At 45.7% G+C, this 27,532-nt stretch overlaps 1 protein-coding gene across 1 annotated transcript in view; it reads left to right on the top strand.

The window, feature by feature from the left end:
• Window positions 1–26,884, top strand: part of LOC118012034 (sterol 26-hydroxylase, mitochondrial) — a 36,280-nt gene extending 9,396 nt beyond the window's left edge. Inside the window, exons 2-9 of the mRNA XM_035007114.1 lie at window positions 18,927–19,117; window positions 22,345–22,544; window positions 22,671–22,868; window positions 23,034–23,206; window positions 23,731–23,897; window positions 24,065–24,146; window positions 24,227–24,439; window positions 24,550–26,884. Of these exons, the coding sequence (XP_034863005.1) occupies window positions 18,927–19,117; window positions 22,345–22,544; window positions 22,671–22,868; window positions 23,034–23,206; window positions 23,731–23,897; window positions 24,065–24,146; window positions 24,227–24,439; window positions 24,550–24,669 (1,344 nt within the window). The 3' untranslated portion in view covers window positions 24,670–26,884. The remainder of the gene's footprint in view (window positions 1–18,926; window positions 19,118–22,344; window positions 22,545–22,670; window positions 22,869–23,033; window positions 23,207–23,730; window positions 23,898–24,064; window positions 24,147–24,226; window positions 24,440–24,549) is intronic.
• The last annotated feature ends 648 nt before the right edge of the window (window positions 26,885–27,532 follow it).

The raw sequence follows: 27,532 nt of genomic DNA, 5'->3' as shown, positions 1-27,532 counted from the left end.
TTTAGTAGGCGCATAAAATCTCTCTGGGAGGACGCACCAGAACTTGGTAATGATGGTTGCCTCTGTGTGGGGTCTTGGCATTGGAGGCGAGAGTTAGGAGGAGGTCTTACCTTTAATGTGGGACTGCTCTGGACCTCCACCAGGTTTTCTCTGTTACAATGAAATTACCTATTACAATAAAAACAACAGCAGCAGCCAAAGAATGGAAAGCAGGGGATAAGTGCACAGCTGACCTGTTCTAACATAATATTTTGAGGTCCTCTGATGGCCCTTCTTCTTGCACCATTGTTTGGATCTAGGTCCTTACTTTGATTTCCACCTCTGTGCTACATCCTCTTTCCAGTTCTGTATCCGCTGGTGATTGCACTTTCCTTGTTCTTGGAATACTCTCGTTGTTCCGCCCGCCTGAGACCAGCCCGGTGTGTAGGCAATGATAGGTGTAGTAGAATATTATTTCTGTAAATTAAAAAACCACACAGGGTGCCTGGGTGGCTCAGTTGGTTAAGCGACTGCCTTCGGCTCAGGTCATGATCCTGGAGTGCCGGGATCGAGTCCCGCATCGGGCTCCCTGCTCGGCAGGGAGCCTGCTTCTCCCTCTGACCCTCCCCCCTCTCATGTGCTCTCTGTCTCTCTCATTCTCTCTGTCTCAAATAAATAAATAAAATCTTAAAAAAAAAAAAAAAAAACACACAAAAATACTATAGGCTATCATTGGACCCATATATATGTAGTAAAATTATATAAACATTGACAGAAAGGATACATTTCAAATTCAGGATAGTGGATTGTTCTGGAAAGGGAGGGTGAAGGGAAGGATAAGGAGACTTTGCAGTGTTTTCTTTTTTTTTTTAATGTTTTCATTTTTGAAAAAGATTTGAAGCAAATATGACAAACGGTAACAGTTCTTAATTTTGGTGGGTGGGTGCGTGTGTATTTATAATGTTATTTTCTTTAACTATTCACGTTAAAATATTCATAATAAAAAGTACAAGTACTCCTGCTCATCCTAAGTCCACATGGAGCCACCGATCTCGGAGATCATTCAAGGCCAGGTTGAGAGCAGGGAGAACCGGGGAATGCTGTTAATTATCTAGCACCTTCTGTCTCTTCGAAATGTGAATTCCATTTGTGGGAGGGGGTTGGGGCTAAATTCCTGATGACACTTTGACAGTCCTGAGACATGACTGTCCCAGCGGGGCTCCTCTTCACCTTTGACCCCGAGTGGGCCTTCTTTCTGCCACATCTGTCAGTGTAGGCAAAGGAATGACCTGTGCCTACAGTTACCTCTCTCCTTCCGTTTATCTAACTGATGGCTGCCAACTTTTAGGGGCAGGCTTGTTGGTACCAGAAAAACAGTACATGGTGTTTGTGAGTTTACTTTTGTCCTCAGCGCTGTTTACTTGCTGTTTTCATGGTGTTTTTTTTTTGTTGTTGTTGTTGTTTTTGCTGTGCCGAGAGCCTCCCTGAGGAGTCCACTTGTCAGTACACTGAACAGGCCATTAAGTAGGAAAATAGAATATTGCAATGTGGTATCAGTTTTTCCCAGGGGAGATTTTAGATGATTTTAATGTTCTTTTCTCGCCCCCTCTGGTAACAGCTTTATGGAGATATAATCACGTGCCATATCGTCCACCCCATTGAACAATTACATGGCTTTTAGGAGATTCACAGACTTGTGCAACCATCACTACGTCAATTTTAGAATATTTTCATTGCCCCAGAAGGAAACCTTGTGCTCTTTAGCATCACCTGGGCCCCATTTCCTCATTAGCCCCTGGCAGCCACTAATCTATTTTCTCTTTCCATGGATTTGCCTATTCTAGATATTTCGTACAAACGGACTCATTGGACATGTGGTCTATTATGAGAGGCTCCTTTCACTTAGCATGCCATTTTCAAGGTTCATCCACGTCGTGGCCTGTATCGGCACTTTGTTCCTTTTCATGGCTGACTAATATTCCATTGTGGGGATACGGCACAATGTGTTCTTTCCCCATCTATTGATGGAGGTTTGTGTGGTTTCCACCTTGGGGCTCAGTATTACTTTTTGAGTTTTCAAGGTACACATGACTGTCCAAAATAAGCACGGTGGACATTAAAGTGGTGAAAACAGATTTTATTCAGTAATGAGTGACAGGAGGGGGAAGAAATTAAACTCCTTTCTGCTTTGTGCAGGGGGAGTGACTGGGCGTTTTCAAGGGAGAGTGAGAGAGCGGGGAGCGGGATGGTGGGGGCTTGAGCAGAGACAGGGAAATGAAAAATTACAAAAGCAGGAAGCGGGGCAGTTGGGCCATGTGAAACTCATCTGGTTTGTTAACCGGTGCTTATCAAAGTCAGACTCCCACATTTCCTCAGAGACTGGAGACAGGGGCCTTATTTTTAGGTGTTGGCGGGAACAAACAAGAAATTCTTTTGGCAGCTTTGAGTTTTCTCAGGCAGGCCTTTCTCCTAAGGATGAAGGTCATCCTAGGGATGCTACTCTGAGCTATTAGATGTCGGTGTGTTCAAATCTTTCTCGGCCCCAGCTGAGGCCTAGCTGAGAAGAGGCCTGGGGAGAGCCTGACCAGGTCTGGTTAAGGACTGAATCTCTATCATATCCCAAAGCTGAGTTTCCTAACTTTGTTTAGGTCCCTGACCTTTTAAAAATCTGAAAGTTACAGCCCTTTGCAACAGCAAAAAATGAGTCTATATACAACATACTACATAGAATTGCAGCTTTCCCTCCCACCCCCCAGCCTGTCTGCACACCCCAGGTAACCACCCCTTACCTAGAGGCAGATTAGTACATTCTAGACACTATGCCTAAAATTTGGGTAATGGCCATTATGACCTGCCTTGAGTTATTTATCTTAACATATGGGTAGCCACAGTGTACCTTTGGGATCAACTAATAGTCTAGTTCTCTTATTTAACTGATGAAGTGTCAAAGAGGAAAAGGCAAAGCTAAGGCTTGACTGATTTAATCAGTAAAGATACAACAAGCCACTTACAGATTTGGACATTTTATTTCTTACATAGTAAAAGGAAGAATAAGCAAAGGTACCAGCTCCCCGGGAACCGCATCCCACACATTCAAAAGGACAATACTGAAACTTTTCCCACCAGATCAGTGCAATGTGAGTTACAGGGTACCCTGTTGCTGAGGCATTCCTTCTAGACGGCAGCCAAGGGGATTTCTCTTCGGTGGCTCTTGTCTGGGTGGGGGTGGGCAGAAAGCCAGCACTTCATCAGAACCTGGGAGGTGATGAGGAACTATTTCATGACAACCTCCCAGGGGATATTAGGAAGGTGAGTGGGAGGTGGCCTTATAGCAGCTCCTTATAGAACATTCTCTCATATTCCAGGAAGATGGCAGAGTGTTCTGCCAAAAGTCATAAGCTATGGCTCAAGTCATCGCATGCGTGGATATGTCCGGGGCTATTCCATTATTCTCCCCTGACCTTTCACATATCCAGATATGAGAGAATTCTCAGCGATGTGAATACCCCACCAGATAAATAGTCCAGTTCTACTGATAGGAGCTCATACCAAATCGGCCGTTTGTCTTCAGCAACATCAGATGAGAGTTACCACCCCCTCCACTCCCTGGAGGCTGACGGGGCCTATTTGGAGTATATACTGCGGTCAGGTCCGCACCCGAGGGTAGCCAGAGGTGTCAGCGACCACGCACGCCCCACCCAGCTGGCCTGGGAAGTCGTGGGCATTACGACTGCCCATCACCACCAGTGCTGAGAGTTTAGAGCAGCCCGTGACAAATGAACAAAAGAGGCCAACAGTAACAGGATGAAGCTAAAGAGACCAAATCAGGGGCGCCTGGGTGGCTTAGTTGGTTAAGCGACTGCCTTCGGCTCAGGTCATGATCCTGGAGTCCCGGGATCGAGTCCCACATCAGGCTCCCTGCTCAGCAGGGAGTCTGCTTCTCCCTCTGATCCTCCCCCATCTCATGCTCTCTCTCTCTGTCTCATTCTCTCTCTCAAATAAATAAATAAAATCTTTAAAAAAAAAAAAAAAGAGACCAAATCAGTGTCCAGAAAGTTAATCTTGTTCTGTTGTCTTTACTGGAGGCTGACCATTTCTGAAATCAGTGTCTCTTGGGAAGTTTATAACAGTTTTTAGATTGAGATTCTGTTTGGCCGGTGGTCAAGTTGAGGGTGGTGGCAGTCTGGGTTAAATTGGCCAGATGTCAATTAGATGCCATCTTGTCTGTAGATAGATGCTGAGAGAGAGAGAGAGATTAGTAGTCCTTCCTGTACCTCCAACTACCAGGGGATGGTCCCTGATCTCCCACAAGCCAGAGGTATCCCTCTTTCCACAGCCGTGTGACCAATGACCATTTCTTCTAGCAATCACTTCACCTTTTTGTCCCAGTCTTTCTTTTGTATTACTCTCACACGAACCCAGGTTTCTCATGAGGTGCTTCAGTCATTTCTCCCTTATCTACCAGCTACCTATTCTAGAACATCTCCGAACCCCCATGGCAGGACCATCTGGGGAGTCGTCACGTCATAGTCATGACCATTATCGTCAACATCTATTATTGCCCAAGAGCAGCAAACACAGCTGATGGCAAGAGAAGTACCAGGTTAGAGTCGTTCACTCCCTGACTCTTCTTGCTGCATGCAAATTCCAGGAACCTTGGTTTTCCAAAGGGCAGGTGTGGGAAGAAAAATGGTAGAATGAGAAGAGTTAATTACGTGGCTTGGGTCCCTTACAGCTTATCCAGGCCTCTCGAGAGGATGGTAGGGGACCTCTACAGTCTATGTGCCAGGACAGGCTAGCGCTGGTACTCCTCACTACGTGCCCCCACATTTCCTTTACCGCTGGACTGTTTAGCGGACAGTCTGGACATATTTGCCAGGCTTCTTTAGCTTCACGTGCCGGAGTCACTATGCCTTGTTTGGGGGCCAAGTCTTGAATTGTAGATGGATTACCATGCCCTGTGCAATGGTGTACCCAGGTGGCTAGGGTCCTTACATGGGCATCACAGGTCCCCTCCGCTTGCTGATTCCACTGATGTGTGTTCATCCAAGGAAACCTTTACCACGGGCATCCACTTGGGGCACGGACAGAGGGCATGGGTCTTGTGTGATCTGCTGCCCTAATGTTCCTTACCAGACAGCCTGAGACTTGTTCATCCAGGCATTCCACTGCCAAACATCAGTTCACAGGGATCAGGGATCAAGGGAAAATGTGGCAAGGTGCATTTTGGGAGGGCTCTTCCAGAACAAGTACCATAGCTCCCAACTCTGCCTGTTGAACAGCGAATGTTCTCTTTTCCGCATGTAGTTGTAAGCAGTTTTCTTTGGGGCTACACAGCAGCAGCCCAGTATCCCCCCCTGGCCCCCAACTTAGCTGATCTGTCCATGAACCAGGCCCAGGCTTTGCCAGGAACCTCAGTGCGGCGAGGCCTCCAAGAAATTTGAGGGCTGACCTGGACCCTGCATCTGAATCAACACATCTGGGGGGCAACTAGCCACTTAATGGCTGGTGGACGACTTCCCTGGATATACCACTGCCACGTAATAAGGGACGCTTGTTAGGCCATGCCCACTTCGTTGGTGTTCTCATTTCTGACCCATCTCATGGGATGGACCCCAGGTAGAGCCACGCTTTGCTGTGTTGGCCTGTCCGTGGGCACTAGCTCTGGGTAACAAGCCAGTAACGGTCTCTCACGTGGGGTATTCCAGGTCCTGATGACAGGCGAGGGCCACGTCCAAAACCCATGGCCATGTCCTTTTGCTGCAAAACTCAGTCTGCATGTCAGTCACTGACCCGTGTAGCTCAAATGGCGAGTAAGGGTTGACCCAAGTGGAAGGGCAGTCTGTACTGTTGGATTGTTTGTTTGTTTTTCTAAAAAAATACAAATATACATCTATCTATCTGTCATCTATCTATCTTAGTGACCTCAACACCCAGTGCAGGGCTTGAACCCATGACCCTGAGATCAAGCATCGCAGGCTCTTCTGACTGAGCCAGCTAGGTGCCCCTGGATTGTTTTCTTAAGCATCATGTTTGTTTGTACTAGTTCTTTGATCAAGACCGTGATCTTCCCTTCTACCCCTTCCCTTTCCCTGGAGTCCTGTACTACTTTATTGATTATTGATAACACATGACTAAGCTGAGAGAACAAGGTGGACTCCCAGTGGTCCACTCAGCCCACCACCATTGTTCTAATCATGGCGTTTCCCCACTGGGAACATCCCTTACAGTGTACAGAAGCATGAGATGTACTTAACACACCTATTCCCACAATACATTCAGTAGTATCCATGACAACCATTGGAGTGTGTATTGGCTCAAAAAAGGTCACCCATGGTAATCGTTAACTTTCTGTGTCCTCTTGGCAAGGTTATGATGTTTGGTGAGACACTGGTCTAGATATTGCCATGAAGGTATTTTGTGGGTGTGATTAACATTTAAATCAGTACCCCTTGAGTAGAGCAGTTTACCCTCCATGATGTGGGTGGGTGGGCCTCATCAAATCAGTTAATGGCCTTAAGTGAAAAGACTTAATGTCCCCAGAAGAAGAAGAAGGAACTCTGCCTCCAGACTGCCTTCATTTAATTTTTTTTTTTTAAGATTTTTATTTATTTATTTATTTGAGAGAGAATGAGAGAGAGCAAGCACATGAGAGGGGGGAGGGTCAGAGGGAGAAGCAGACTCCCTGCCGAGCAGGGAGCCCGATGCGGGACTCGATCCAGGGACTCCAGGATCATGACCTGAGCCGAAGGCAGTCGCTTAACCAACTGAGCCACCCAGGCGCCCCTCCAGACTGCCTTCAGACTGAAGACTACAACATCACCTCCTGCTGGAATTTACAGCCTTCTGGCTTGCCTTACAAATTTCAGACTTGTTAGCCCCACAATTGCATGAGCCAGTTCCTTAAAATAAATCTCTCTTTATATATACATATACCCCAGTGGTTTTGTTTCTCTAAAAAGGCCTGATTAATACACCCACAAAATTATATCAGTCCATTGTCCAATTTGAGAGTCATTTCCAAATCCAGCTGAGGTAATTTTTCAGCCATGCCCATGGATATTTCTCAGCATCCTAGTGACTTGTGCCCAGAGTCCAAAAAGGCTGAAAAGTTCTGACAGCCTTGGTTGCCATCAAGTCCCGAAACCATCTTAGCCAGTGAGTGCATGAGAACCCTGGTCCTCCTTAGGGAAGGAGGGACTTGGGTCTCTGCCCTAGTCCTGTGTATTCTTGAAAGGGGTGAGATCTGGGGGGAGGGGCGGGGTGGAGGCACTGGATCAGCAGGGCTCCAAACTGCACAAACCTTAGCAAGGGCATCTCGATCCTCTTGGCCGTCCTCCTGTTTGTCCGCAGTAAGTGCCAGTGGTGACTGGGGATTCTTCTCTGTTACAGCCTGGGTCTTTCAGTTTTGTAGCCCTCTCATGGCCTGGTAGCGAGAGAGAATTTCCTTCCTGGACAAACTCTCAGTCTCCAATTCAGTGTCATCCTGGCATAATAACTGGGTCCATATGATCCTACATCCTGGATGCCTGTATTCCTATGTTGTCCCCGTGTGTTCGTTTGCGAGGGCCGCCATAACAAAGGACCCCAAGCCAAGTGGCTTAAACAACAAAGATGTACTGTCACACGGTTCTGGAGGCCAGAAGCCCTGGATCAAGGTGTTGGCAGGGTGGGTTCCTTCTAAGGGCTGTGCAAGGAGGATCTTTTCCAGGCCTCTTTTCTTGCCTGGTAGAAGAGTTGTCTTCATGTTCACCTGCCATTCTCCCTGTATGCGTGTGTGTCTGCATCCAAATTTCCTTTTCTTAGGACACCAGTCATAATGGATTTGGGCCCACCCTTGTGTTCACTGGATTACTTCTTTATTCTGTCTTAAAACAAGGTCACGTTCTGAGGTACTGCATGTTGGGACTTCAACATATGAATTTGTGGGGGGGGGCACATTTCAATCCATAACACCCCCCCTTAGCCTGAGGGGCATTGACCTTGCTCTCTGTCTAGGCTTCCATTTTGGGAAGTTTGTTTCCCAGAGATGAATAATTTTCCAGAGTCTGTCTTTGGGGTGCAAGAGCAGATTTAACTGTCCCCTAAAGCCTGATGGTGCCCCTTGAACAAACAACTCAATCTAACCATAAGTGACTATCTGATCATCCAGGCACTCATGTTTTCCACTATAAATCCAGCTGTGGTTACAGCGTCCCAAGAGAAGTTATGGTTTCCTCCCTTGTCATCCCTGGGTGCTTATCAGATGATGGTTTCATTATGGGTGGAAGGACCCAGTGCAACAAGCCCTGATCAGTCTTCACCTGTCCTTCCTCCATCACCTAAGGAATTTGTGTTCATGGCCAGGGTGTCTAAGGAGCATGGGGTTGGTCATTAGGTGACATGTTGATTTCCATTCCTTCTCATCCGGCGGAACTGGTGTGGCTTTCTTATCTACTACCTGGTGCAACCAAATTTCCAGAGTCTCATTAGGCTTTTGCCCAAATTGCTCCCTAATTTCTCCTTTCCTGCCCATTTTAAGAGGAGACTTCAGTACATCTCTGGGGAACTGACTGCCCTTGATGACAGGGGGTATTTTACTTCTAGCCACAGCCACCTGTCCAATGGAAACAGTGTTGCTTTCCTTGGTGATAAGGAACAACTGTGGAATGCTTTTTAAACATTTTATGGGCCCCCCTCCCCTTTTGCTCTAAAAACCAACACAACTCACCAGGGCTCTCGGGAACCATGCTTAAGAACCTTTTGTCACCTTGTCACTAAACACATCCACCAGGTCTGCTACTGCCTACCAGGATCCTATTGCAGTCTTCGCGAGTTGGCCTGTGGGGTCTCACTGTCTTTTTCCTAAAAGGATGCTGTGACCTCATCAGCTTTGGTGAGGAGGGTTTAAAAACCCCATGTAAGTCCGTCTGTCAGGAGCAGTGGAGTGACACCCCGGGTACTGTGGTTCTTTTTTGTGGGAGCAACTTTTTTTAAAGAAGATTCATTTATTTATTTGGCAGAAAGAGAGACAGAGAGAGCGCACAAGCAGGGGGAGTGGCAGGCAGAGGGAGAGGGAGATGCAGGCTCCCCGCTGAGCAAGGACCCCCCCCCCCCCCGGGATCATGGCCTGAGCCGAAGGCAGGCGCTTAACTGACTGAGGTACCCAGGTGCCCCGCAGGGGCAACTTTTATATCAGGAATATACCGCTTTTTAGTTGGTAAAAGACAGCAGTTTTTCTCTGACTGCTAGAGGGATTCCATGCTGTCACTTTACCAACATTGTTGCCAAAACTACTTGGCAAGCGGACTCTGAATCTTACTGGTCATTCCTACTGAGACCTTCAACTTGCCAACCAACAAGACATCATTATGCAATGAAAAGTTGAGATATCAGAGGAATGTTTGTAGCACCTTAGGAACACTGTCAGGGAGACGTCTCAATACTGGTCACACATTTTGCAACAGTCTGTAGGAGGAATCGCCTTGGGGACCTCTCATGGAAGGACTTTTCCCTTTTGCTCTCTCTTGGAGGCCATTCTTGTCCCAAACCATCAATCGCTTTTTACGGAAGCACAGACTAAGGGGTCTAAGTCAGGCACTTAAGTGAGCAGTGGCTGGAAGGTCAGGGGAGAAGGGGCAGCGCAGGGGGATGGCTCCAACAGAAGGACAGCTTTGCAGTTAATTTCAATTTTCAGTGGCCTTTGTTTTTTTTTTAAGATTTATTGATTTGAGAGAGAAAGTGCGTGAGAGTGAGCGGGAGGGGGGTGTGAAGGGAGGGGCAGAGGGAGAGAACTCAAGCAGACTTCCCATTGAGCATGCACCTCCCTCTGGGGCTCCATGTCATGACCCATGTGAGATCATGACCTGAGCCGGAATCATGAGTTGGAAGGTTAACTGATTGAGCCACCACAATGCCTTTTCAGTAGCCTTTTATTAACAGGCTGGATAGGACAGTGGGAAGACCCCTACTCCTCTGCCTTCTCTCCCCTACCCTGGCCCATGCCATCCGCCAGTGGGAGGACCCTTCCCTGCCCGCTCCCCCAACACACACTTAACCCAGAACATGTGCTCCTAGATCATGGATTCTGCTTTGTCTCCAAACCTGACCACGTGGTCCCAGTTCTCTAAAAGGGCATTGTAACCTTAGCAGCCCCATGTTAGGCACCAAATGTGTCCAGTTCACTCTTTAGACAAGGCAAGGCCAAGACATAACTGATTTTTCTGGTAAAGATGTCACGGGCCACATTTAGATTTCGACAGTTCATTACTTACATAGTGAAAAGAAGAATAAGCCAAAGGTGCCAGCTCCCCAAGATCCTTGTCCCACACATGCAGAAGGACAACCCCAAAACAAAAGGGGTACCCCATGGTGGAAGTGCCCCTTCTAGATTTCAGCTAGGGGGCGTTATATTTTGCAGCTCTTTCCTGAGGGGTGCGGGGCAGAAAGCACACATCAGAGCCTGGAGGAGAAGCTGTAGGTCTCCTGACGGCCTCCCAGGGGACATAGGGAGGCAAGTGCTAGGTGTCCTTGTGGAGGCTCCTGGTCGGCCTCCTGTCCTCCGGCGTCCCAGGAGGGTCACAGGGCATTCAGCCCAAAGACCCAGGGAAGGCTGGGTTCCAGCCTTTGTGTGTATAGATACACACAAGGTCGGGAGGGTGCCATAGTGAAGCTGTCATCTAGTAAAGTGACAAAGCCTGTTAGTGTTGGGGCTGGAACTAGAACAAAATCTCCTGCCAGGCAGTCCCTGCTCCCTGCACTGATCCTGCCAGCTGTGGATGAGAGAAAAACACACAACAGCAACAGGCTCTTTTTTGCTGTAAAAAGTACTCTTGTTTTTTGGAAAAAATCACATAAATATGAGTTATGTGCTAATTATTTATGACTGCATACCACCTGTAGGAGAAAATGTCATTTCGACATGGCTGACGTAATTTTCAGATATTAAACAATATTCTGCACACATTAACGTGTGTTTATTGTAGAGAAATCAGAAGATATAAAGACACAAAAAGAAGAAAATCCAAAACTTCCATAATCCCCAAACCCTGCACAGGTCACAGTGCCTTGTGCACATAGGTGCTTGATAAACATTTGTGAAATGAATACATAAATACAGACACCTGATCTTAGTGATAAGTAAGCATTATCCCTGTTTGCTTATCCTTGGTGAATAGATTTCCACACTTTCCCCGATGTGTCATCAACATTTATATATATATATTTAAATGAAAGCACACCATATACTCTCTTTGGTAAACCTGCCCTTTACTAAAAATAAATATGGGGGCACCTGGATGGCTCAGATGGTTAAGCAACTGCCTTCGGCTCAGGTCATATCTCAGGGTCCTGGGATCGACCCTGCGTCGGGCTCCCTGCTCAGTGGGGAGTTTGCTTCTCCCTCTCCCTCTGCCCCTCCTCCATGCTCATGCTGTCTCTCTCTCTCTCAAATAAATAAAAAAAAAAATCTAAAAATAAATAAATATGCATACCTTTCTATATCAACAAACACTTCTATAATAATTTTTAATGGCTGAATAGTGTTCTAGCGTATAGCTTCACCAGAATTTGCTGAACCTTACTGTTATATATTTAGATTTTTTTTTATTTGTAAAGCTTTCACAAATATATCTATCATTAAATATCATGCCCATCCTGAATTAGTTCTGCAGAATAAACCCCTAAAATGGAATTGTTGTGTAAAAGATTTTGTTCAGAGGTTTGGTATGTATCACCTGCCAAATTGTCCTTTGGGAAAGTTGTAAACACAGTAGTTTAGCACAACAGAGGGCATTTTCAGAGACTCTGCCACTATGTTCTTCCCGGAACAAATAAACAGACCCACAAATACCCCCCAAAGCTTGATCCTTTGTCCTGGGTTAGGAGCTGACAGCAGAAAGGAAAGGTTGGTCTGATTCTCTTTCCTCCTTGATCTACAAGAGAGAAAACCTTGGAGGCAAGGAAGAACCAACTCAAGGGAACATTCCTTAGCCTCTTTCTGTTCTCTCTTTTCTGAGGGGCAATTTTTTGTTCACAGCAGGTTCTTGCTGAGGCTCTGGAGGCTTTTTTTTTTTTTTTTTTTTAAGTAGGCTCCACACCCAGAGTGGAGCGCAACCTGGGGCCTGAATTCATGACCCTGAGCTCAAGACCTGAGCTGAGATCAAGAGTCAGTTGCTTAACCAACTGAGCCACCCAGGTACCCCTGAAGGTTTTAAATATCACAAACTTGGGTGCCTGGGTGGCTCAGTTGGTTAAGCGACTGCCTTCGGCTCAGGTCATGATCCTGGAGTCCCTGGATCAAGTCCCGCATCGGGCTCCCTGCTCGGCAGGGAGTCTGCTTCTCCCTCTGACCCTCCCCCGTCTCATGTGCTCTCTCTCATTCTCTCTCTCTCAAATAAATAAATAAAATCTTTAAAAAAAAAATCACAAACTTCTGGGCGTTTTGTTTTGTTTTAGGGGAAATTCACATAATACAATTAATCATTTTAAAGTGAACAATTCAGTGGCATTTAGTGTATTCTCAGTGTTATGAAACCACTACCTCGCCCTAATTTCAAAACTTTTTCAATACCCCAGAAAAACACCCTGTCACCAATCAGTCTCTCCTCATTCCTCTCTCCTACTGCCCCTTGATAATCATTAATCTGCTTTCTGTCTCTATGGATTTGCCCATCCAGATAAATCATAAAAAGGATCATACAGGAGTGGCTGGGTGGCTCAGTCAATTAAGCGTCTGACTCTTGATCTCAGCTCAGGTTTTGATCTCAGGGTCATGAGTTTAGGCTCGGCATTGGGCTTCATGCTGGTGTGGAGCTTACGTTAAAAAAAAAAAAGGATCATTCAGTAAATTACCTTTTGTGTCTGACTTCTTTCACTTAGCACATGTTTTTAAGATTCACCCAAATTGTAGCATGTATCATATTTTATTCCTTTTTATGACTGAATAATATTCCATTGTATGTGTAGACCACAATTTGCTTATTCACTCATCAACTGATGACATTTGGGTTGTTTCCACCTTTCAACTATTATGAATAATGCTGCTGTAAACATTCGTGTCCAAGTCTCTGTGTGGCATATGTTTTCATTTCTCTTGGGCATATACTTAGCAGTGGAATTGCTGGATCATATGGTAATTCAATGTATAACCTTGGAGACCTGCCAAATGGTTTTCCAGAGCATCTGCACCATTTTTACAATTCCAGTGTACAAGGGTTTCAGTTTCTCCACATGCTCACCAAAAACTTGTTATTTTCTGTTGTTTTGGATTAAAGCCATCTTAGTCAGTGTGAAATGGTATCTTATTGTGGTGTTGATTTGCATTTCCTTAATGACCAATGGTGTTGAATGTCTTTTCATGTGCTTATTGGCCATTTGTGTGTCTTCTTTGGAGAAATGTCAAATCCTTTAACCATTTTAAAATTGAGCTGTCTTCTTATTGTTGGTTTTTTTAAGACTTCTTTGTATATTCTGGATATCAAACTCTCATCAGACATATGATTTGCAAATATTTTCTCCCATTCTATTAATGGTCTTTTCACATTCTTGATAATATCTTTTGATATGCAAATATTTTAAATTTTTATGAAGTCCTGTTTATCTTTTGTTTTTCTTTTATTGCTCATGCTTTTAGTGTCAAATTGAAGAATCTGTTGCCAAATCCAAGGTCATGAATATTTGCCTCTATGTTTTGTTCTAAGAGTTTTAAGTTTTAGCTCTTATATTTAGGTTGTTGACCCATTTTGAGTTAATTTTTGTATGTGAAGGGAAGTAGGGGTCCAACTTCATTCTTTAGCACTTGGTTATCTAGTTGATTCAGCATCATTTGTTGAGGAGGCTCTTCCTTCTCTCTATTGAATGGTCTTGGCACTCTTTACAAAAATCCATTCACCATAGATGGTGAACTGTCAGTTCTTATCCATTGGTGTATATGTGTATTCTTATGCTACTGCCACACTGTTTTGATTATTGTAGCTTTGCAGTAAGTTTTAAAATTAGGAGGTGTAAATCTTCTAATTTTGTTTTTCTTTTTCAGTATTTTTTTTGTCTAGTCAGGGCCTTGATTTTCCATTTCTACAGAAAAGGTCATTGGCATTTTGGTGAAGATTGGATTGCATCTGTAGACTTTGGGGAGTACTCCATCTTAACAATATTAAGTCTCCCTATCCATGAACATGGGATATCTTTCCATTTATTTAGTTCTTTAATTTCTTTCAGCAATGTTTTGTAGCTTTCAGTGTACAAGTGTTTCACCTCCTTGGCTAAATTTATTCCTAAGTATTTTATTTTTTGGATGCTCTGTATTAGTCTTCTCTGGCTGCTATAACAAAATATGACAGGTAATAATAAGACACCAAAATATGGGTGTCTTAAACAATATAAATTTATTTTCTCACAGTTCTGGAGGCTGGAAGTCTGAGATCAGGGTGCCAGCATGGTTGGTTTCTGGTGACAGCTTTCTTTCTGGCTTGTAGACGGCCACCTTTTCCCTGTGTCCTCACATGGCCTTTCTTGGTGTCTACATGCAGAGAGAGAATGCTCTCTGATGTCTCTTCTTATGAGGACACTAATCCTATTGGATCAGGGACTCACTCTTATTTAATCTTAATTACTTGTTTAATCTTACTTCCTTAGAGGCTCCATCTCTAAATACAGCCACACTGGGGGGCTAGGGCTTCACCATATGAATTCCCCCAAACACAAATATTCAGTCCAGAACAGATCCAATCCTGAATGGAATTATTTTCTTAATCTCCTTTTCAGATGACTCTTCCAGGCTTTTACAACTAGTGGCCACTCCTTTGGAGCCACTGTTACCAGTTTCCTGTGAATCTCCTTCCCCACCTCCTTTCTGTGTGTCTTTGTTTCTGTCTGCAACTTGTGTTGTCTGCAACCTTTTTTCTCCACCTGATTCATTGACAACTGTTAAACAATAAGTGTCTAAAATGTGCCTAGTGGTATGTCAAGCAATATGGGAAGCAATAAAGAAGTATGACGTGGTTCCTGCCCTCGAAGATTTTCCATCTAGTTGAGGAGACAAGACATAACTAGGGAGTAATTTATAAGCAACTCCACTGTGTGGCTCATGCATTAAGATGTAAACTCTGTAAGGGTAGGTGTTCCAACTGTGCTCACAGTTGTATCCTCAGCCCCGAGATCAGTATAGAAGGAAAGGACATGAGCTCAATAAATGAATGTTGAGTGAATTCATCACTCTCCCCCTTCAGAATCTCACTTGGTGGAAGCTACCCCTCCCATTCATCCTGGAAGATGATCCCTAGGGGACTGTGTTCTGCAGAGTGGCACTTGGACAAGGATTTATCTGAGAACCTTGAGGCTCTCTAACTGGCTCAGGTTACGGCCTAATGGTAGGTTCACAGACACAGCTCACTCTTTCAGCAAGTATTCTGGTGTCTTTCTAAAATAAGTTCTTACATAAATAGATCCCAGTTAAGTTCCACTGGGTAAACTGAGAAGAGGAATATGAAAGAAGAGGGAAGAAAGCATAGCCTACACAAAGGGGGGAATGTCTCAGAAACCTGGAAATTGACAGCCAGGGAGAGGTGCCAGAGGCTTTGGATTCCGGAGAAGAAGCCAGTCCCCAAGTAAATGATGATTGCTCTAGTCTTTTAAAACATGAATTTTTTTTTCTGATTCCAAGATCATGGAAGAACATCTGAAAAGCAAATTACAGTATAAAGAAGGAAGTAACCTATCTACAAACCATGACTCAGCGATAACCCCTATTTGCATTTTTATAAAACTGTTGCATGTAATTGTATTTGAACTTAACACAAGGAAAAGAAACCAAACTTCAGATAAGTATTTTTTTTCAAAATGAGATATTGTTTCTTAAGAAGAGTCCTCTAAAATTAAGGAATTAGAGTCGTATTAAAAGGTTGGGGTTACAAAACAACAGCAAATAAACAAACCACCACCACCAACAACAAAAAGGTTGGGGTTATTGTGGAGGTTCTCAACCTGCGTGTTTTTGCCCCTCTGGGGACATTTTGGCAATGTCTGGAGATGTTTTTGATTTTCACAACTTGGAGGGCAGAGAGATGCTCATGGGTAAAGGCCAAGGATACTGCTAAACATCCTACAGTGCACAGGACAGTCCACCACAATAAAGAATCATCCAGCCCCAAATGTCAGTAGTGCAGTGAGGAACCCTGATTTATTGCATAGTTATGTTGGTTTTAAATAATGCATATTTTTAAAGGGCCTAAGTTTGTTTCTGGTTAGTAGGACTTAGTCAGTTTTCTCAGGGATCATTAGAGTAAGTGGTTGAGAGCATGACCTCCATCTAGGTGGTCTTAGTTTGAATTCTGACTCTTCTGCCTCCCAGTAATGTGACCTTGGGCAACCTCCTTGGGCCTGAGTTCCCTCATCTACAAAATTGTGGTAATGTTACACCCCCTCATACAGCTGTAGTGAGGACTGAATTTCTAAATAAGTAAAGTACTTGGAACGGTGTCTGGTTTATGCTAAGCTCCATGGAAATATTTACTGTTATTATCATTATTATTATGTCATTAATATCATTAATGAATCAACTGGAAACACAAATTAAAATTTACATTTAGGATAATTTAGGATTAGGATAATTCTCCTAAGGGATTCAGTACAGGAAAACAGACATATAAGGACTTTCAACTTTTTTTTTTTTTTAAGAGCCAGAGGGGTTGCACAGAGGGAGAGGGAGAGAAAGAATCCCAAGCAGGCTCCACACCCATTGCAGAGCCCATCGTGAGGCTCAATCCCACAACCCTGAGATTTTGACCTGAGCTGTAATCAAGAGTTGGAACATAACCAACTGGGCCACCCAGGCGCCCCCATATAGTACTTTTAGAAAATGGAACCTTTACGAGAAATAAACAAAGTGAATAAAGCTAGGGCCCAGTTACAAATCTAAGGAGTATATACATGAATTGAGAGGTTTGGCAAGCCTTTCCTGCTTTCTGGAATTACCTGATCAATGGCAGGTGACTCATTATTTCACAAGGCACTTTCTTTTTTTCCCTTTAGATTTGAAAAAGTTGAATTCATTCTCATAGTTCAAAACTCAAAGCAATATGACAAGATATACATCATGCAGTCTTGCCTCTCACTGCCATCCCGTCCACCCGCCCGTAGGTAGTAACTTTAGTTAGTTTCTGATGTATTAACCCAGTGTTTCTTTATAAAAGCAAATGTAAATGCTGTATATTCTTATTTGGCCCCCCTTTCTTAGACAGCAGATATCATACTTTTCCATTTAACAGTCTACCTTGGTTATCTATCTTTCCACATTACAATCCATCGTTCCATATTATTACACCAGAAGCCGCTTCATCCTCTTTTAAGGTGACATAGTATTCCATTATGTAGACATCTATATTTTGTTTATAAATGTATTTGTAATTTTTATAAATATTAGCAAATTGTCCTCCATGTAGGTTTGTGTCATTTTAAACTCCCACCAGCAATGTATGAATATGCCTGTTTTTCTCCAAGAATCACTGTAATTTCCAGACAACCATCTGTTCAAAACCAGACCACACTGGCAGGCATTACTGGGAGGTAGAAGTGGGAAACAAAACTAAAAAGATGTTGGGGGTTTGTCGAGGCTGTTTTCCTAGAACCTGACAGAATCAGCTGTTAGTTCAGGACGGATTCTGGACAACTCAGTAGTATATTGAGGGCAATCGGGTCACATTGGTCCTGGGAGAATCTAGTTTTTAATGTCAATAGTAAAACCCAGGAAGATTGCTGTTTTTCTGGACCAGGAGCTGGGTGAAGTTTCTTTCTATGGTTTGAATGAAAGATCTCTTTTCTATAATTTAACACATCTTTTACAGAAATGCTTTGGTCTAATTTCTGTACTGGAGCAGATTCTGATCCTCTTAACATCTTTTCAGTAACAAATTATGAAAGATGAAGTACCTGGGAAAACACTATGTTTCATATTCTTTAAGTTTATAGGTGTAACTTAGCCAGTAAATTTAGCCTCAGTTATTTGTGGATTCTTCTTAAGTTTTACCCCCCAAGCCCAAAATATATTTATTTCCCCCCTCATTTTCAATAACTCTAAAAACATTATACTCATGTCAATTTCATAGATGCTATGGGTATCAATTGTCAAGTGCTTTAGAAATTCTAAGATAAAATATTTGAGAATCATATTACTTAACACAGTTAATAAATTGTTTTATTTAAAAAAAATTCATACCAGGGTGCCTGGGTGGCATAGTCGGTTAAGCGCCTGACTTTTGGTTTTGGCTCAGGGTCCTGGGATCGAGCCCCTCATCGGGCTCTGAGCCCAGCATGGAGTCTGCTTGAGATTCTCTCTCTCTCCCTCTGCCCCTCCCGCTTGTACTGTTCCTCTCTCAAAATAAATAAATAAATAAATAAATAAATAAATAAATAAATAAATAAATAAATATCATACCACAAAGTATACTTCATATTTGAATCTTGGCTTTCTCATTCAGCTTCTTGTTGTTCCTGGAGTTTCTATTGTGTTTCTTTTTTCTTATTGATTATATGAGATACTTATCTTTAGCTCATTGACAGCAAGCTGCATTAGATTTAAATGCTTCTATGAAGGAGCTGTAGGCATTCTGTTATACCTCACTAAAGGGTTCAATTTCTCTAAGACCTCAGACCCCAAACATCTATACCTCAATACAGACCCCAGTTTGCCACATATCCCATTTTTTAAAAATTTCATTTCTCCAAGGACTTCAACTCCACCAGTTCTACCAGATGCTTGGTGCTCTCAGTGTTCTAACTCCTGTGTACCCATTTTTTTCGGAGTTCTCCTTTGAGAACCACAGGCCATCCTAGTGCCTACCTCCTATAGAATGTGCTTTGGCCCAGCCCACTTACTCTGGTGTGACTATCAGATACTCCCTGATCGCATCTCCTCTCTAGTAAATGCCTGCCTGGATAGGCCATGGTTATTCAGCTTTGGTTGAACCCCACAGGTGCTGAACAAGGCCAAGTATGGTCCAATGTGGGTAACCCGCATAGGGCCTCAGATCCATGTGAACCTGGCCAGTGCCCCCCTCCTGGAGCAAGTGATGCGGCAAGAGGGCAAGTACCCAGTACGGAACGACATGGAACTATGGAAGGAGCACCGGGACCAGCAGGGCCTGGCCTATGGGCCCTTTACCACGTGAGCTGGGGCCTGAAGGGACTGGTGCAAGGCCTCAGAGGGCCAGGCCCAAGGACAGTGGTATTGGGAAGCCAGTGGATAATGGGCAGAGTGGGCTCTCCCTGCATCCTCTGAGCCTGATACTCAGTCTAGAAAGCAGTGGTTGGGATGGGCTGAAGCCCAGGGACCATTCATTATCTTTTCCGTTAGTATATTGTATAGCTTTGGACAAAGGAATAATTTCCTTCTTCCTTGGCCTTATGTTTCTCATATGTAAAATGGGAAGTTTGGAGTGGAATATCTCCAAACTATCTCTAGGACTTTTCCAGCTCCATTATTCTCCATTGTAGCTGAAAATATACCAACTTGAATCATAATAGGACGTATCTGTTTATAGTTGAAAAAACATCATCACCATACTAGTTAGGAAGGCTGAATTTAACTTTAAAAATATTTCCTAAATTATGTATTATAGGTTTGTTGTTGGATATAACTTTCACAGATGCTCTCCATACACAGACAGATGTAGGTTTCTGCCTTGAATTTACACCCAGAAAAGTTAAGATTATTTTCGCAGTGACAAATTCAAGGATGGGCTGAATGTGTTATATATGCATAGTTGAAGTAAACCATTGAGAATCATTGGTGATGAACCGTTCCTGATGCTACAGGTTGTAACTGGGTGTATTAGAGGGTTTTTTAAAAATTGTTTTTTATTTTAATCCCAGTATTTTTCACATACAGTGTTATATTAGTCTCAGATGTACACTATAGAATGATTCACCAATTCTACTCAGTGCTCATCAGGATAAGTGTACTTTTTAATCCCCATCACCTCTTTCACCCTATTACAGATTTCTTTTTGCTGTAGTATGTTAACAGAGCTCCAAAAATAATGAAAGACTTATTTTCCCTAGTTGCTTGACATCTCATGCTTTCATCATTTCTTAAGGGATTAAAGTTGATCCTGATGGTGGTTATCGTAGCAGGACCAATGATAGTAGCCAAGCAGGTGTTAATAACATGCCAGGTATCAGGCTAGTCTCTTTACATTTATCATTTCATTTTATTCTCACAACAAGTCCCTGAAGTAGATAGTGTAATTATCCCCTTTTATAGATGAAGAAACTGAAGCCTGGAGAGGTTTTGGCATCACTTGTCACTAGTAAGTGGTGGAATAGATCTCTCTGATTCTGAAAGTTAAGAACTTAATGCCTTGATACTTTTGGAAAGGAAGCAAACCGGTTGGAGGGCGCATTTCATCTGTCTTTGATGCCTCTATGTTCATTCTCCCATCGCATATTTGTGTCTTTTTTGTGGTTCCTTCACAGGTGGACAGTTTCAGAACTGCAACAATTAATGAGCCCTTTATTCAAAGTTACAAAGAGAATGGAGTGTCTGTCCTTCCAGAGCTCTTTAACTTGATGTCTGGCCCTGAGGGCAGGACTTGGGTCTTAGGTTTTCACCAGGTCAGGTCACCACTAGAGTTGATGGCTCAGGATTTAGAATTGGAGCTGAACATTATGTATACCCCTATTTATCTATTTATAGTTTTTCACTCTACAGCCAATTTCCTAATTATATGATACCATATATGTGTATTTTAAAGCTATTTTGCTAACCAATGATAAGTTCTTTTTGCTTTACATATATAGAGATGTGTGTGTATATATATACATTTTTTTAAAATCTCATTTTATGAAGCATTTTTCTCCCAGGAAATATTTTAACAACCACAGAAATGTTCTCATTTAAATTCTGCAAATCTGATTGCTACTATTGGGAGAATTTTTTCCTCTTGGAGAAGCACCCACACCCTGAAGTTCCAGTAAATGAGTCTATTCTGGTTTTTGTTTCTTTCTCAGCAGCACTTTCAGTTGACCTTTTTGCAGCTTTTCCCAACATAACAAAGAAAACTCCTGAGGTTTGAGGTTCATTTAAATAAATACTTTTCTAAATAAAACCCCCCTGATTCTTGCTGTAAGCCTTTTTAATATCTTTTTTTTTTTTAAGATTTTATTTATTTGACAGAGAGAGGAAGAGAGGCACAAGCAGGGGGAGTGGGAGAGGGAGATGCAGGCTCTCCGATGAGCAGGGAGCCCGATGCAGGGCTCGAACCCAGGACATGGTCCTGGGATCATGACCTGAGCCAAAGGCAGACGCTTAACCCACTGAGCCACCCAGGTGCCCCTAATATCTTTCTTTCTAAAATACCTTATTGGTTTTTACAATTCAAAAGTAATGTTTATTGTAAAAAGTCCAATAATAAAATATTGTCTCCCTACCGCCCACTCCCATCCCATTCTTCTAAGTAATCCTGACAGTTTGGTGGGTATTCCCTACATTATGTGGAAACAATCGAATATACATATGGATCTATAGGGTTTCCTTTCTTCTTTCTAAAATTGGGCCATATTGTACTTACTACTATACAGCTAGCTTTTACAAAACTGACCCATGCCCAGCTTGCTTAGGAAAGGTAACAGGTTTGGGGGACAGCTGTGGGTGGGGACAGTCCCTGCACCTGAAGCCCCCTGTGGGAAGCATGTTCCCACCCTCGTGAGCATCCCTGTCTAACCAGGGTGGGGACCCAACCCCCTCACTGGATGACTGTAGCAAGAGGACCTGGGGCATCAGCCTGGTGGGTCTCCCTGTCCCTTTGGCTCACTGAGCCAAGCAGAGCATGAAGGTCCAGAATCTGAGCTTCTCAGGAACCCTGATTTGCTCCTCCTTTATTCCTCATCCTCCACACAGAAGGACTGGAATGATTGCACTTCCTCCTCATTTCACATACAGAAGATTCTGGAGTTGTATCAACCTAAGATAATCATAGTCAACATTCATTAAGCATTCACCATGTGCCAGGCTCTGATCTAAGCACTGTAATCGTCCGAAGAACCCTACCAAGATAGGCATGCTTATTATTCCCATTTCACTGAAGGGGAAACTGAGGCACAGAGGAGTTAAGTCGCCTGCCTAAGGTCACTCAGCCAGTAATCATCAGACCTGTCATTTGGCCCTAGGTAGTCTGGCTCCAGATGCCTACCTTGACTACTTCCACGATGCTGTAGTGAGACTCTGAAGTTTTGTGATTTGAAGATTCTGGTCTTCGAAGTTCAGTGATTCTATAATTCTAAATCTAGGAGATTTTCCTAGACTCTGTTGGGGTCTCAGGGCAGGGGGAAGAATGCATCCCATCTAACCTCCATCAGCTGCTTACAAGTGTGCGCTTCCTCCCTTCTCCATAGGGAAGGACAGCAGTGGTATGAGCTGCGCCACACTCTGAACCAGCGGATGCTGAAGCCGAGGGAGGCCGCGCTCTACACCGATGTCGTGAACAAGGTGATCGACGACTTCGTGGCCCACCTGAACCGGCTGCTGGCAGAGAGTGCCTCGGGGGACCAGGTGTCCGACATGGCTCACCATTTCTACTACTTCGCTTTGGAAGGTACCCTTGTTGGGAGAGGGGCTGGGGTGGGCAGGGGCAGAGGCGGGTTGTGCTCCCCCTCCTCAGCCCCCCTGGATTCCAGGCGCCATGACATTGCCGCCTTTGACGGCCTCTGGGCACTGGCAGCTATTTGCTACATCCTGTTTGAGAGACGTATCGGCTGCCTGGAGCGCCCCATCCCCGAGGACACGGTGGCCTTCGTCACATCTGTCGGGCTCATGTTCCAGAACTCAGTCTATGTCACCTTCCTCCCCAAGTGGACCCGTTCCCTGCTGCCTTTCTGGAAGCGCTATCTGGATGGCTGGAACACCATCTTCTCTTTTGGTGAGGAGGCCGGGGAAGGAAGTGGCGGGGTTAGGGTTGGGGGTGGGGGAGTGGGTCTCTCCCAGGACCTTCTACCTCATTGCTACCAGCTGTCAGAGTGGCTCTTGGTCCTTGGAGATCATGACTTTTGACCTTGCCCCCCTTTGTTCTCCACTGTCCCTCTAGGGAAGAAGCTGATTGATCAGAAACTCAAGGATATCGAGATCCAGCTGCAGACCAAGGGGCCAGATGAAATCCAGATATCTGGCTACCTGCACTTCCTGCTGACCAGAGGACAGCTCAGTACTCATGAGGCCATGGGCAGCCTGCCTGAGCTGCTCCTGGCAGGCGTAGACACGGTGCGTGAGGGGGGCCAGCGAGGAGACCAGGGGCTCCCAGCTCTTATCCTGAACCAATTCCCCATTACCCTCACCTGAGCCTGACCTTCGTCCCTCCAGGTACCTGCTTCTCTCTTTCTGTATCCTAGATGTAGAGCTAGAAGGAAAAAGGCGGGGGGGCTGTCATTCAACCTGGCAGAGGCGGGCAGGGAAGGGTCCTTTTGTAAGAGGGATCCTGTCACCTCCTGGAGCCTCTCTGGGCCAGCTAGAAGTTTCCTCTCCCATCTATTTAAGGTGTAACTTAAGTGGGGAGCTCTGTTCTCTCTGTTCCAATCTCCTTGTTGTTAGAGCATGATTCTCCGTCTTGTGGGTCCTCACCCTGCCTGAGTCACGCTCAGCAGGGAGAGTCCCCAGGAGCCCCGTGTCTATTTCTGCCATGCTCGTGGCAAATTCATTTTTCGGTGCATGCCCACTCCCCTCCTGCTACCTCACTCGCCTTTTGCTTAGAAATCCCTCCTCACTTCATCTCTCCCTCTGCCTCCCAGACATCCAACACGATGACGTGGGCCCTGTACCATCTTTCAAAGAATCCAGAGATCCAGGCTGCCTTGCATAAGGAGGTGGTGGGTGTGGTACCAGCCGGGCAGGTGCCCCAGCACAAGGACTTTGCCCACATGCCCCTGCTCAAAGCCGTGCTTAAGGAGACCCTGCGGTAGGTGGTGGTTCCCGGGAGCACAGGGTCTATGCGGAGGAGGACTCAGGGACAGGAGTCGGGAGTGGGGGCTGGTGGGCTGGAGCAAGGGCTAGGGCCAGGGGTGAGGTGGGAAGAACTTGGACCTGGAGGACCAGAGGCAAACCTGCACCTTCTTTTCCCTGCAGCCTCTACCCTGTGGTCCCCATGAACTCCCGGGTCATCACGGAAAAGGAGATCGAAGTCAATGGCTTCCTCTTCCCCAAGAATGTGAGTGGGGCTGAAGAGCTGGGATTCCCAGAGCTGCGCTGTAGCCCTAAGCTGATGTGCTGCCCATTCTTGTCCTGCAGACCCAGTTTGTCTTCTGTCACTATGTGGTGTCCCGTGACCCTGACATCTTCCCCCAGCCAGAGAGCTTCCAGCCTTACCGCTGGCTGAGGAAGAGCCAGCCTGCTGCCCTTGGGGTCCAGCATCCATTTGGCTCTGTGCCCTTTGGCTATGGGGTCCGGGCTTGCCTGGGCCGCAGGATTGCGGAGCTGGAGATGCAGCTGCTGCTGTCGAGGGTGAGTGGGGAGAAGCTGCAGGGCTGGTGGAGACCAGGGGGAGGAGCATGTAAAGGAGGGCAGTGGATAGAGATGGCAGATTCTAACGCCCCGCGTGCGTTCTCTCCCAGCTGATCCAGCAGTATGAGGTGGTCCTGGCCCCCGAGACAGGGGAGGTGAGGAGCATGGCCCGCATTGTCCTGGTTCCCAATAAGAAGGTGAGCCTGCGTTTCCGGCAGAGGCAGTGCTGAGCTGGGCTGCGCTGGGCCCGTGCCTCCTGGGAGGAGCCCCCTTCTCTCTCCCTGGCGCACTCATTCCTAGCCACTGCTGTGTCTCAGACCAGGAGGGGGAGAAGGTGGCTGCCAGACACCGGAGGTCGAAGAAACTCAGTGCACTTTCTGTAGAACCCTGAGCTTTTGCCACTTTGATCACTTTGAATGTCTCCTTCTCAGATAAAAGGCCACCACCATGTCACATTGCTCTCCTTGGAGAAAATACAGAATAAAGGGGCTTGTATTGATAATTGGAGACCTTTGTCATTCTCTTTGATGACCCAGCATCTGAGCCCCTTGCTGTGTTTGGGGAACAGCCTCTCCCCACTTAGGGATCTTGTGGGAGGCAGAGCCCTCTCCCTCTGTAGAAAGTGAGAACACCTGTGCTTTCCTGGACCTTCAGCTGGTGCTGCTGAAGCCCAGCCTGAGTAGGACCTGCAGAACAATCCTCCGGACCCCCAAGAGGGGCCCCCTCTTTTGAACACAAAGTGCTTTGATATAGGCAGTGAAGTGCTGCCAGAATGGATGGAGGCGTTCTTGGCTGGATCTTCAGCAATGGCTCCCGGGGCTCCTGTCAGCCTGGGAAGCACCAGGTTGGCCGCCCTCAGGAGCATGAGTGTCGCGAAGCTGTAGCCACAGCTGCTGGCCCCAGTGTGCCTCCGTGTCTCCCGGGTCAGTGCTGCCGGTGGGGAGAAAAAGCGTCCTCCCTGACCCCACTCCTGGCCCATGACTGCCCCCCCCCCCAAAGCGACAGCGACACAGCGACCTTGGGAGGAGCAGAAGCATGGCCTCTGTCCTGCTACCACCTTCCACCGACATCTCACAAACAACCGAGAGGTGGAACCCAGGGCCGGCCTGGAACCCGAGCTGCAGGGCAGTATGGGGATTGTAGTTCTCAGCTTTCCAGCCTCTTCAGCACAGGAAGCCGACCAGAAGGCAAGTGGGCTGGCGAGACCGAGAGTACCGCGGGTTTGACGAGGCGATGAGTCCCAGCCTCATAGTCCCAGCCCCGGTGGTACATTTCTGCTGGGTCATAGAAAACTAAAGTCGAATTTCTTATGCTGGTGAGATTAAAAAAAAAAAAAGAAAGATGTCATTGTCCTTATTAAAATCCTTCAGTGGCTTCTCTCAGCCCTGAAGCAAAGTCCTAAGTCCTTACTCTGGCTTGGAAGACTCTGGCACCCTACCCTCCACCCCTACTCCCTGCCCAGAAACCCTTTCCACAGCCTAACCCCAATTCCTTGTATAGACCTGAGCACATTCCGCTCTTTCTGGCCTCAATACTTTGTTCTTAATGTCCCGTCTCCTTGGAACACTCTCTTCAGCAACTGTGATGCCATCCCAGAGAACTTGCTCTTCCTTAGGGCTCAGCTCAAATGTCACTGCCTTTGAATAAGCCTCCCCTGACCTCTCTGGGGGAGCACAAGCACTTCGCGTTCCCTGCCTCCCCCCCCCTCCATGTTACAGAACTGAGTGCTCTGCCTGTTGACCGTGTTGGAGACCCGACTGTCTCCCCAACCAGCTGTGCACCCCCTGGAGGGCACAAATCAAGCTCCTTTCAGTTTGGATCCAGGTGACCAACTCTGTGTCTAGCCCGTAGGAGGCGATTAATAAAAGTTTGTTGAATGAGAAGAGGCTGCAATAGTAGGCAGGGGAAGGAAGAAGAAGGGACGATGCAGAGCTTTTCCTACTGAGTCCGGAAATCTGGAGAGTTCGGAGGAATTCCTGATTATAACAGCATAGCTCTTGACCCCACCTGTGCCGGGATTCAGCTGTGAGAGCGCCTTATGCATGCGGAGTGTGGGAGCCGGGCTCAGAGGGGGCAGGGATTTCTGTCACAAAGTCAACCAGAGCCACTTCTGCCTTCCCAGTGGGCTGCTCCTTCGGACCACCAGGGGTCTGCGGTCTCAGGGACTCGCGCTGCCCACAGAAGTAACAGGGAAGCAATGTTAACAGCTGGGCTCCCTGATTACCCACCCTGACCCGCCTCTGTAAGGAAAGAAGAACAATAGGATTTAGGATCATTGCGGAGAAGCAAGCGAATGTTAACTCAGCACAGCAGATACACCTTTGGTTGAAAAGAATGTGCAAATCTCCTTACCGCCATTGCAGCTAATTTGAACTTGTTGGCCAAATTAGGATCCATATTTTTGGGTAAGATCCATAATTTGGGGTAAGAAATCAGCTTGTCGGGCACCTGGGTGGCTCAGTCAGTTAAGCGTATGCCTTCGGCTCAGGTCATGATCCTGGCGTCTCGGGATTGAGTCCCACATCGGGCTCCCTGCTTAGCAGGAAGTCTGCTTCTCCCTCTGACCCTCCCCCCTCTTGTGCTCTCTCTCATTCTCTCTCTCTCAAATAAATAAATAAAATCTTAAAAAAAAAGATGCATGTTAAATAAAAATTCTGACAACTGTCATCATGAGATGGACATACGGGACATTGTACTGAATTCTGGATCTTCAGCAATGGCTCCCGGGGCTCCTGTCAGCCTGGGAAGCACCAGGTTGGCCGCCCTCAGGAGCATGAGTGTGTTTGGAAGACCAGCAAGAATGCCAGCAAATCGTGTCTCTCCTACGCTGTGCCAGCTCTTCTTGTAGATCTTAGTCATAACAAATAATATAGATGCAATAACGTGACAAATGATTTTCCTAATTATGGAAATGAGGCATCCTTACCTCTCAGCAAGCCATCATGCTCATCACGTGTTATGCATCATAAATCTCTAGTGTCTGCAGAAAATAAATACAGTTGCCCAGGTACCCCCCCACCAAGTCAGGATATTAGCATCTCTAGGCACCGGCCCTGGAATTTACATCTTATAAAGCTACCCGGGGCATCCTGT

Source organism: Mirounga leonina, unplaced genomic scaffold, assembly GCF_011800145.1.
Source record: "Mirounga leonina isolate KUSES-001 unplaced genomic scaffold, KU_Mleo_1.0 Mir_151, whole genome shotgun sequence".
Classification (NCBI taxonomy): domain Eukaryota; kingdom Metazoa; phylum Chordata; class Mammalia; order Carnivora; family Phocidae; genus Mirounga; species Mirounga leonina.
This window is presented reverse-complemented; position numbering and strand designations above follow the sequence as displayed.